Genomic DNA, 12,621 nt, shown 5'->3' on the forward strand with positions numbered 1-12,621 from the left:
TTTATCTAACTTTCTTCCAAGGATGTGATGTAATGTCATTCAGTCAGTAGACATAAAAAGAAAAAAAAAAAAACTTAAGCTGAAAAATAGAAAATAAAATAAGAATGCAGTTCTGTAATTGTCTAGGCAATTTATTCTACCATTGAATAAGCATATACAAAATGGTCAGAGAAAGCAAACTTTAGACTGTCTGCTTACCTAGGAGAAGATAAAGGTGAATTTAGGTATTTCTAAATGCCTCTAAACATCTCTGGAGGTCATAGATATGCCTTCATTTGTTGTGTCACACCTGAGAAAATTCTCTTTATTGAGATGGCATTTACTTTAAAAGGATTCAATTTGCCATTGGTTTCACCCGAATGATACAAAAATGTAAATAAAAGCTTTTGTGAAAAGTCCCTTAAAATAACTGCTATGTGATTAGGAATTAATCTCCTTGATAAATTCCAATTAACTATGTAATAGATCTAGTTTTAAACTAGTCTGTGTTCCATACTCTGATGATTATCTATATGTAAAATAATGTCACCGAATTACAGGAATAATTTACTGTTAGAAATAATTACTTTGTGACCCAATATCATCAAATATTTTTTATATCTTAGTGTAAGGAGGGCAGTTTATGCAATAAATATGACAAATGTAGAAACCGTATAATTATTAAGGAATCCACTAAATGCACCTTAGATAATTAAGAAACGATAGTGTGGTACAAAGCTGAATTTTAAATCTCTAAATAGTTTCGAGTACATAATGATATACTAATGAGTAAAATTAGAATTATTAAAGATTATTAGAATGTCTATTTATTATTAAGAACGATTCCATGAAGAGCTAGGTAGAATTCTTAAATGCTATTGAAATATAAATTAGTTATCACAATTAGTTGAACTGTATTATTTACTCTTTCCACAAATATTTCTTTATTGTATGCATGACACTACATATGGAATTGAAGTGAAATATAAAGAAGTATAATTACAGAGTTCCTTTATGTGATTGGTGATGAGAAAAATATATGTGGGTGACATTAAGGCATGTGGCGAAAAGAATGTATGTAATGTAATTTACAGGGTGAAGTGGAAAGATTTGGGGGAAGCTAGACATAAAACTAGTAGAAGAATAATATTGAATGCCACAAGAAAGTGCCTGTGTTTTATTCTGGGGACAATTGGAGTTATAATGATCTCAAGTCAGAAAGATCAGCATAAAAGTGACATTTTAGATAAAGTGGTTTGAAGTAGATTAATCAGAAAGAGGGGCAAGTCTCACCACAATGAGGTATATTGCTTAGGTTATGGAGTTGGCCGTTAGAATGATTGGAATGTAATTAATAATAATAAATAAGGAGCAAGGTCAGAGACAGAGATTGACAGAAATAGAGAAGTCGGTATTTTGAAGAGGAAGATGAGAAGTTCGGTTTTGGTTACATTCATTACTTCGAGATGATGTTTATTAATAGGATTTTTTTTCCACCAATAGTACATAACCACCACCTCCACTTCTACCACCACTGCTACCTTAATCACTACCACCATTTCTACTACCAAGCCTCCAACATCATCAGCACCATCTCTATCACCTCTATCGCCTCCATAGCCTCCACCACCTCCACCACCACTACCTCTATCTCCACCACATCCACCATAACCAAACAATAAAAGTAATAGCTATTGTATTTATTGAATTTGTCCTAATTTACAGGCACTGTATTAAATGCTTCTTAGTTAATCCTTATACTTAGTATTTTATAAAGTGAGGATAGGAAATCTGAGGCACAGATATTGGGTAATTTGCCTGGGATCATAACCTAGTAGTTAAAACAGGCAGCCTTCAAACTTGAGTAATTCTGATTTCAAAGTCCATGCTTTTCCAATATCTGCTATTCTTTCAGACACAAAGACAATGATTTATAACAAATAAATATGTGTGCAATGTATGACTAACTAAGTGTGGTTAATTGGAGGCAACAAATGTTTACATTTGATAAAAACATATTTGAATCACTGGCTGGATGCACAAATAGAAGTACTCAGATCATAGCTTTAAAGATGTAAAAGTGAAAATTGAGAGAGTCAGTTACGGAGCTATAAGATTTGGGAGTCATTCACTTAGAGCCAGACTTGAATCAGTGAGAGGAGATAATTCAGATAAAGAAGTCAGAAGGGCAAAAAGATGGAATTATGAGAGACTACCATAGGAACAAGGCAAAAAGAGAAAAACAACTCAGGTAAAGAGTGGCACGGGCAGAACCTGTAGTGTGTCAGAAAAGCTGAAAAAGGAGATAATTTTTAAAAGATCAGCATTGAATAGATCATCAAGACTATAGTCATGACAGTTAAATGCTAGCAGTTCTCACATGATTGCAAGAACCTTGTCAGTTTACAATCCCTTATTTTTTTATTTTTTATTTTTTACACCTATAGCACCTGGTCTTCCTAGGTGGTTTCCCATCCAAGTACTAACCAAGCCTGACCCTGCTTAGCTTCCGAGATCAGATGGGATCAGGCTTGTTCAGGGTAGCATGGCCATAGACCCACTTACTGAATTTAATTGCTCCTAAATGTTTGCTCCTTCTACTTTGTTCAATCTAAATTTATCAATCTAGAGTCTTACATAGAGTGTCCAAGTTATTGTACTGTCCAAATTGGGATGCATTTAAGAGTAATAGTTGGTGCTATATAAAGCTATGCTTGGGCAAAAGGTATAATTGGGATGGACACAGGCAAACCAAGACATAAGATCACCTTAGTTATACACTTACTGAATTAAAATTTACTGCATAATCCACATCCTGCAGTCAGGCTACCTTGGGTGAAATCCTGGCTCAGGCACTCTGTACTTGTGTTTGATAGTAATAATAGCCGTACCTATTTTGTAGGGTTACCAGAAGAATAAATGGCCTATGCAGATAAAACTTTTAATGTTGTGCTGAGCACATAATAAAGCCCTCGATAAGTGTTAGCTTTTATTTAAGTAACATATTCTTTATGCTCCCATCGGACATCTCATTCCAGGAACTTATGAAAACTGCTGAGAGCATATGATATAAACAGAATTTAGGAGACAAAATATTTCACCACTGTCCACACTTCCCTGAAAACATAAATTAATCAGAACACATTTTTCCTAACTAAATACATTCTCCAAACTGGAGCCAAGAATAAGCTTTTGAAGACAGAAATTGACATGAAGCAACTTGCTGTATTAGGAGACTCCTGAACATACTAGGAAAGGAAGGAAATTGGATTTCCATATTGCTGCACTGGGAAAATTGTTGGAGAGCTGTTTTGTGGTTGCAAAGGATCCACGAATCCATATGCCCACTAAACATTGTCTGTAGACACATATTTAACATGACATTATTGTTCATGCTACTAAGATTAATAAAAAGCAAATTAGTTAATAGCTTTACTGATTTATTTTTGCCATCGTGTTTTTTCTCCATCGATGAATGTTAAAATTTCAACTACTATCATGAGTAGAGTCCTTGGAAGTTGTTGCTCCAGAGACAAAGCTAATATTCAAAGATTTTTGAGACTCATTTGACTGGAACAAGGATTTGCAAACTTTTTCTATAAGGGGCCAGATAGTAAATATTTTTTTACTATGTGGGTCTCTATGATGACTACCCAACACTGCCTTTGTAATATAAAAGCAATCAAGGATGATACATAAATGGGTGTGTCTATGTTTCGATAAAATCTTATTTATGGACACTGACATTTCATTTTCATAAAATTTTCACATGTCATGAAATATTATTCTTCTTTCGATTATTTACAACCATTTAAAAAATGTGAAAATAATTCTTAGCTCATGAGCCATAGGAAAACTGGCAGCAGACTGGATTTAACCTGCAGAATTAGTTTGCTGACTCCTGGATGAGAGGATTCACTCAGCCAAGAAGATAAAACCAGGAAGAAAGGCCCAGTGGTGTACTGTGGAGTTATGAAAGTAGGTTATAAATCATAGATTAATAGAGAAGTATTGAAAGTCTCAAATAAAGTATATGAGTAACTTCTCTAGGTGTTCTTCCTTTGCCTAGAACATCTGACACACTATTTTTAGATATGTGTTCTCATACTTCTATACCCTTGTATACACAAATTCTAATGTCAAGTGTTCCATGCGTTCCTAAACATATGCTGCTTAGAAACATAAGGCAGATTTTAATGTTCTTTCTCAATCTTGAATTATAATAGTTGGAATGAAAAGGAAATTGTACCATTTTTATGATTTTCATGCTGGCTCTGCATTTATGAAATTTCATTCTCATGATTTTAATATGTCCACTGATTTATATAATACCTAACTTATCTACAGTGCCTAGTTGAGAATATCCACAAAAAGACTAGTTAAAAATTCTAACGCATTCAAAATAAGACTTTATAAATATTAAAGAACAGGAAATCTGTTCTGTAATTAATGACTCCTGATTTAGGATGCGCAGATTGAGACATTATGTTCTTGTAAACTAGCAGAATGCATCTCGTCTATTATAGGTGTACTTCTTCATGAAAATGTACTTTCCATTACTGGGGGAAAAAGACATTTAATGCAAAAGTAGGCTCAGAACCAGAAAGCTCTTTAAAAGAAAAATAGCAACTTTCAGGATTAAAATATTTCCATGGCAGTTCATCACCCATGGTTTCTTCTGTCAATCCTGAAAACAGTATTTTTATTAAGCAGTCAGTTTTTGTTGGGATAGTGATTCCTTGGGCAAATTTTAAAAGTTAATTCATAATTATTCTCACTAACTTAACTGACATTACAGGCACCTGAGGCTTCTGGATATATTGCTTAAGTAGAAACAGTACCATCAAAACAGCTGAGAATGAGTTTTCCCACTAAACAATTACTCTTTGCTTAAGGATAAAGCCAGGGGTAAAATCCTCTCACCTTTTCCTAATTTCGGAATCCACAATAATCTGCCTCTTCTTTTGGGGAGGTGGTGGTGGAAATTCCTCTTGGCCATGCTTTACCAGGATTTGTTCCCTCGTAGTCACCATGGTTACTGTTTCCATTACAGTTGTCTGTGTTAGTGATGGCTGAGTGGTGGTGACAGCCTGTGAAATCTGTGAGAAGTATTGAAATAGAGGTCACACAAATGCTTGAAAGACTTCAGTAAAGACTGCTTGGAGTGGCAAAGGAAAATAATGAGAAACTGTTCCTGCTTGTTGGTAAATTGACCTTCAGATCAAAATAGCACCATACTGAACTCAAATCAAATTGTTTTATCTAAGTTAAGTTATGTTGACCGAAATCGCAAAGAAAGATAATCTCAAAACCAAAAGTAAACTTACTGCCTTCTCAATTTATTAGTCAAGCTATGGGAAATAAAGGGAGCAATGGAGACAAACTTTTAGAATGTCATTCTGACATTTAATTAGACATGCTGTTTAAAACATTTACAACATCGAAGTAAATTTTACTAAGGTTTCCCAGAACCAATTTCATTGCCTGGCACAAAGTAGACACTTGTTAAATAGTTTGTTGAATGCATCTTGTGACTATGGATGGTCTTGACATTTTTAAATAAAATTATTCGATCTTTATAATAAATGACTTTTTATTCAAATAAATAAAACGTCCTTTAAAATTACAATAAAAGATTAATGTAAAATGCCTATTAGTCCAGAAATAGATTTAAGCTGAATGTTACTCAAAGGCTAAAAAGCATACTACTCTTGCTTGATTTAAATTAGTGAATAGTTTCCCAAATCAACAAACAAACGAAAACAGACTCACAGATATAGAGAACAAAATGATCGTTGCTAGATGAGAGTGGGCCTGGGAAGCTGGGTGAAAAAGATGATGAGATTAAGAAGTACAAATTGGTAGTTACCAAATAGTCATGGGGCTGTGACTACAGCATAGGGAAGATAATCAATAAGATTATAATAACTGTATAGTGTCAGGTGGGTACTAGACTAATCGGGGGGATCACTTTGTAAATTATATAAATATATAACTACCATGCTGTACACCTAAAACTAATATAAATAATATTGAATGTCAACTCTAATTGAAAAATAATAAAAAAATAAAATAAATATTTGAGTTTCCAAAGGTAGTATTAAAGAGTCCTCTTGGTTTAAGAACACACTGACTTTCTGTTCAGACTTGTTAAAAAATATTTCAGGCACAAATCATCACTTTTTGGAATAATATAGTTTGTGATACAAGTCATGACAGGTCATTACCACAGTTCACAGGCATTGCCAGACAGACAACTCATACAATGGTGAGACACCTTCCTTCCTTCCTTCCTTAACCACCAATTCTCTGTCTCACCATCCTCCTGTTATTAGGACTAAAAAGTCACCTCCTGGGATATTAATCATTACCCTTCTAGTAAACCAAATTATTTGGAAGACCTATTTTCAAGAAGACCAAAACAGATGTGCACTGCATCCACTTATAGGTACTTGATACGCACAGAGCCAGGGACCAGGTTAGGGCCAAGATTAGTTTTATTGATTTTTTTGAACTTGCCAGGAGATAAAGAAAGGGTTTGGGGTAACTTCCCTGCCTCATGACTGATGACTAATTCCTTCAATGGGAGAAAACCAGGGAAGCCTCAGGATCTTCATATTTCAGCTTCCAAACAGGCAATTGATGGTAATGAAGTCCTTTGTCATGATGTCTTGTGTGAAAATTATTTTTGACAAAACATTTTAAAAGTGCTAACCTTTGTACAAGCCACATCTTTACATATGTCAAGGCCTTAGTGACTTCCATTTTGGTAGCCTTAATAGTTTTTTTAAAAAGGACATTATGAAATGCAGAGTTTCTACATGTGACTAGCACAGATTTTTATCTTCTCTAAAATGTCCATAAATTCATTACTCAGAGTCAATCACTTTGCTTCAAACAATAATTATATAGTCTGTTGACAACTTATGCCAAATGAAAGCCAAAAGTAACTATTTTTAAATGCTTAAAATATAACCTCAAATTTAATTGCACTCAACACAAAATGACCATTGCGTGATTGAATTAAGTTTACCTTTAATCAAAAAGAAAATGTAGTTTTGAAGCAGGATTCCAAGAGCATTTCATTTTCTCAGAATAATATTTTTTAACCATGAGCAAACTTTTGCATACAATGACAAACCGAAGAAAATATTGTTCAGATAGAAAATTTATAATTTTATATGTACAGGCACCAGAATGCAGAGATTCTAAAATATAATGCTATATTTTTGCGGTTCCATCTAATGTTATGGAACATTTGTGTTACTGAATATTTGGCTGTGATTTAATTTCTGTAGTTTTATATTTTCTCATTGATATCTATTATGAAATTGGATAGATGTGCCTGTGGAGGGTAGAGGAAAGGGAAATGGCAAAATGATATACTATGAAATTGCATTTAAGAATATAACAAACCTTATAATAAAAAAATAATAATTTTTAATAAAATAGACAAGGATCTGTAACTTTTCTATACTATATTCATTACTGTACTATAATTGAAAATACTACTTAATTTCCCTTGAGATAAAGAAATAAGAAAACAAATATGCATTGACCCTATAAAACGGGATATAATTAGTTATATATAACAAATTTATAATTACTTTCAACACTTATTCCATATAATAAAAATAAAAGACAACTGGACGTGTACTAAATATCTCCACGGTTTTTATTGATCATAAACAATTATATGTTAGAATCATTAAAAATATAGACAGGAAGGGATTATGGAGGTGATTTAGCATAACCTCCTACTTACTTTAGGATTCCATACTGCCAGAAGCAGACAACTTCCTGAATGTGGCACCGAATTTTCCCAATGGTAAAGATCTTTACACCCAGTGGGAACCTGACTTATTATGACTTCATTCATTTAAAATTTATTTTGAACACTAAGCCAACACAGAATAAATTGAGTATTGTTTCTGCCTGTCTTAAAGATGTAAAGCTTGATTATCATGATTCTGATAAATCTTTATTTCCAAGCACTATAAGACCAGGTACTTGCTAGAATTAGACTTAATCTGATTACTGCTCCAAAACCTAGGTTTCCTGCTTTGGACACCATATTCAATTAAAGTCATCTAAAATTTTGTAAGTTACTCAGCACCTGAATCACAATATTTCAATTAAATTCTGACAGGTATTGACGAAATAGCACTACAGGACAATTAGAAATGAATAAAATGGAACTTCTTTTTTGGAGGACCTAACAGTCTAGTAATGAAGGTGTCGACCACAATAGTAGTTGTGAGATAAGGTGAGTGCCACATGAAAATATATAAGTATGCAAAATAATTACATGCACTGAGTATATAGTAATCAAGAAAGTTTCTTTTTAAATGTTAAAGGCAAAGGAAGTAAAAGCAAAAATAAACGTATAGGACTATATCAAACTGAAAAGCTTCTGCACAGCAAAAGAAATGGTCAATGAAGCAAAGAGGCAACCATCTGAATGGGAGAAGATATTGGCAATGGCTCCTATAAGAGGCTAAAATTAAAAATATGCAAGGAACTCATACAAGTCAATAACAACAACAACAAAAAACAAACAATCCAATCAAAACATAGGCAGAGGACCCGAATGGACACTTCTCCCAAGAAGACATACAAATGGCCAGCAAATATATGAAAAGATGCTCCACTTCATTAACTATTAGGGAATGCTATTAGCTATTAAGCAAATCAAAACCACAATGAGATACCATCTCACACATGTTAGAATAGCTGTTATCAACAATACAAGCAATAACAAGTGTTGAAGAGGATGTGGAGAAATAGGAACCCTCATACACTGCTGGTAGGACTGCAAATTGGTATAGCCACCGTGGAAAATAGCATGGAGTTTCCTCAAAAAACTAAGAATTGAACTACCATATGATCCAGCAATTTCTCTACTGGGTATTTACCCCAAAGACTTGAAAACACATATCTGAAAAGATATTTGCACACTGATGTTCATAGCGGCATTATTCACGGTGACCAGGACATGAAAGCAACCGAAGTGTCCTACGATAGATAATTGGATAAAGAAGCTGTGGTACATATATGCAATGGAATATTACTCAGCCATAAGAAGAGATGAAATACTGCCATTTGTGATAACATGAATGGACCTCGAGATAATCATGCTAAGTGAAATAAGCCAGGCAGAAAAAGTTGAAAATCACATGATATAACTCATATGTGGGATATAAATCTGAAAGCAACAAACAAACATGACAAACAGACTCATGCACATGGACAGTGGACTAGTGGCTACCAGAGAGAAGAGGGGAGGGGGAGGTAGATGGGAGTAAAAAGAGACAAATAAGTGGTGACAGAAAGAAATCTAACTTTGGGTTAGACACAAATGCGATATATATACAACATACTGTTGAATTTTCCACTTGAAAATTATTGGATTTTGTTGATCAATGTGGCCCTAGTAATTTTTAATTTTTAATAACAAAAAAGTAAAAAAATAAAAATAAAAAAATAGAAAATAAATAAATGTTACAAAATCAAATTTCCCTCAGCCAGTACCTTAATGTTTAAATTTATTATGATACTAAAGGCTGCATATAACATTTATCCTTGTTCATAGGATCATTTATAATGGTAAAATACCAGAAACAGCCCAATGTCAGTAGATGATGGTTTAAATAAAGTATAGTATGTGCATGTGATAAAGTATTGTACATGTTTCAAATATTTTTAAATGTCATTGAAATTGTTTACATTATAATACTGAATAAACGATGCAAGATATAAACATTGGGTAATTATATTTTGGCAGAGAAAGTATAGATAACTTCTATTATGCACTATATATTTCTGCATTCTTTCTATTTTCCAACTTTCTACAACAAAATGTTTCCTGCAAAACATTGCTTTTATAAACAGAGAAAATTTTCAAACTTTTTTTCTAAATTCTTGTTTTAATTCTATCATTCCTATGTATCTTTAGAATTATGAGCCTGTCATTCAAATACATTAAAATTAGGACAAATAAATATCTGATAAAGATGACTTACTGCCTTCACTAAAATGGTGAATAGGGCAAGGCCAAAATTAGAATATAATATAGTTTGAGCTATATTCAACAAACTTTGAGTCTACCTAATAAATTCTTACCCATTAACCTTTCTCTGTTTTGATTGTGGTTATACTGAAAATTACTTTTAAATGTCCTCATGAAAATAAATGTTTTTAAACATTATTCCCTTGACCTGTCAGGTAATTAGTCCAGTAGAAATGAAAAAGAGTTTAGAATTATTTGTCTTTAGATTGTGAATTTAGTGGCTCTTACGGTGATTAAAATTAGAGGCCTGTGAGCCAGACTCCACAATTCTCAAACTCCAGGTCCATAGTTCACATATAGTACTATCTGGGGGAGTTTAGTTACTATCTCAGAGCTTTGACTTATTTTCTCCATATATAAAATAGGAATAATAATATATCCCTCACAGGAGTGTTGCAAATAAGGCCGGTTTCATGGGTGTGCAAGTTATGCAGGCACCCAGCTTCCTTCACTCAGAAGGATTCCACGCTTAGTTTCATACTTTGTGTTACTCTCTTGAATTTCTTAATAATTTTTTAACAAAAGCCCTGCATTTTGTTAATAATAACAAAAGCCCTGCATTTAGATACTATACTTTTGCACTGGGCCCCATAAATTATGTAGCTGATCCTGGTTGCAAAAAAAATTGAAGTATGTCATGTCTATACACAGTAAGTCCTCTCTTGGTAGATACTATTAGCAATAAGCATTATCATTTCTAAATGTTCAGAGAAAATTCAGGAATTTATTTTTCTAAACTGGACTTTCTAACTCATAAGGTTATGTATGTTGATTTCTAAATGTTACATTTTCCCACTGTGAGGAAAACTGGAAAAGCATTTACACAGTCTCTTGATAGTTCTAGGGTATACATCTTCTTGCGGCAAGATTGTATAATTTTGGTAGGTCTGGAAAAACCAAACTACTCTTGAACAATAAAATTCTTTATCATCTTCTCTTTCATTTATTAAAAAATGCACATTTCGAAGAGGAAATATATGTACATTTATTTTAAGCATATTTAAAGAATTTAAGAAAACATACAATGAAAGGAAATATTTCTTTTCCAACACTGTCTCCGGTTTCTCAGGGGCAACTAGTTGTATTTACCACCTGTTCTTACATTTTAAATTAACTCTCTTGGTGCTGTTATTTTTGTCTGATATTCTTAATTGCATCTTTTAATTTTCCATTGAATTATTTAAATATTATTGCCTTTGTAAGGTCCTTGAGATTAGAGATTTCTATTTCTCGCCTTATGAGATATTTCACTATCTGAACATTTATAGAAACTTACTGAAAGAGATTCAAGTTATAAAAATTAGTTACCTAATTTATGTTATCATTTTTATTATTATTATAAAACTAATACTTACAATAATAGCTACCAATTACAGAGCTCTCTGCATGCCCCAGGCATTGCACTAAGTGCTCTGCATTCATTATCTTATTTAAAATACTTAGAATAGCACCTGAAATAAAGGCTTAATAAGTGGTAGCTGTCATTACCTCACAATGGCCCTAAGAGCAAAGATAAATATTATTCCCATTTTATAGATGAGTGGTAAAATTTCAAGCAGATACAACTTGTGAGTGGCAGAGCAGAGCTATAAATCCAAATCTGATTATCCCTTCATCCATCTCTTAGTAGCTACACTCACTTGCAGCTACACCTGTTCAGATTTCTGAATGATGATTTTCCTTTAAGTGATATAACTGGGTGAATGTGTGTTTATATACACACACATACATATATATAAAGTCAGAAGAAGTTTAAAAGTGTACACAATGGCACATGACAATTTTTAATGCATTTTAGCTCTTGACAAATTATAATTAAATCTGTGTGAAATCAATGATATGTAATGCACCTGATTTCTTTTACAAATATATAATCAGATGGACAACTGTGGATCAAAGTTTTCCACTATGTGGTTTGTACATACATAACCTTATAGTGATCACTGATTTTTTTTGAACATTTTATTTTTTTTAATTTTTCCCCCTCCCTCCTCCTCCTTCACTCCTGGTGACCACTAGTCTATTGTTTATGTCCATGAGTCTCTGTTTGTCCTGTTCCTTTGTTGCTTTTAGGTTTTTATTCCACATATAAGTAATATCATGTGATTTCAACCTTTTCTGTCTGGCTTATTTCAATTAGTATGATTATCTCAAGGTCCATCCATGTTGTCGCAAATGTCAGTATTTCATCTCTTCTTATGGCTGAGTAATATTCCATTGTATATATATACCATTGCTTCTTTATCCAGTCATCTATCATAGGACACTTCGGTTGCTTTCATGTCCTGGTCACCGTGAATAATGCCGCTATGAACATCAGTGTGCAAATATCTTTTCAGATATGTGTTTTCAAGTCTTTGGGGTAAATACCCAGCAGAAGGATTGCTGGATCATAGAGTAGATCAATTCTTAGTTTTTTGAGGAACCTCCATACTGTTTTCCATAGTGGCTGTACTAATTCGCAGTCCCACCAGCAGTGTATGAGGGTTCTTTTTTCTTCACATCCTCTCTAGCATTTGTTATTACTTGTCCTGTTGATTACAGCCATTCTAACATGTGTGAGATGGTATCTC

The 12,621-nt window shown here is 33.2% G+C and overlaps 1 protein-coding gene and 1 pseudogene across 2 annotated transcripts in view; both read right to left on the reverse strand.

The window, feature by feature from the left end:
- The window catches only part of DMD (dystrophin), a 2,089,898-nt gene that overhangs the window by 1,349,163 nt on the left and 728,114 nt on the right, over positions 1–12,621 (reverse strand). For both annotated transcript variants that reach the window (XM_011378471.2, XM_011378473.2), the window contains exon 17: positions 4,903–5,078. In XM_011378471.2, coding sequence (XP_011376773.1) covers positions 4,903–5,078 — 176 coding nt within the window. The remainder of the gene's footprint in view (positions 1–4,902; positions 5,079–12,621) is intronic.
- Positions 2,418–2,536, reverse strand: LOC111730931 (annotated as a pseudogene).

Source organism: Pteropus vampyrus, unplaced genomic scaffold (assembly GCF_000151845.1).
Source record: "Pteropus vampyrus isolate Shadow unplaced genomic scaffold, Pvam_2.0 Scaffold340, whole genome shotgun sequence".
In the NCBI taxonomy this organism is placed as follows: Eukaryota; Metazoa; Chordata; class Mammalia; order Chiroptera; family Pteropodidae; genus Pteropus; species Pteropus vampyrus.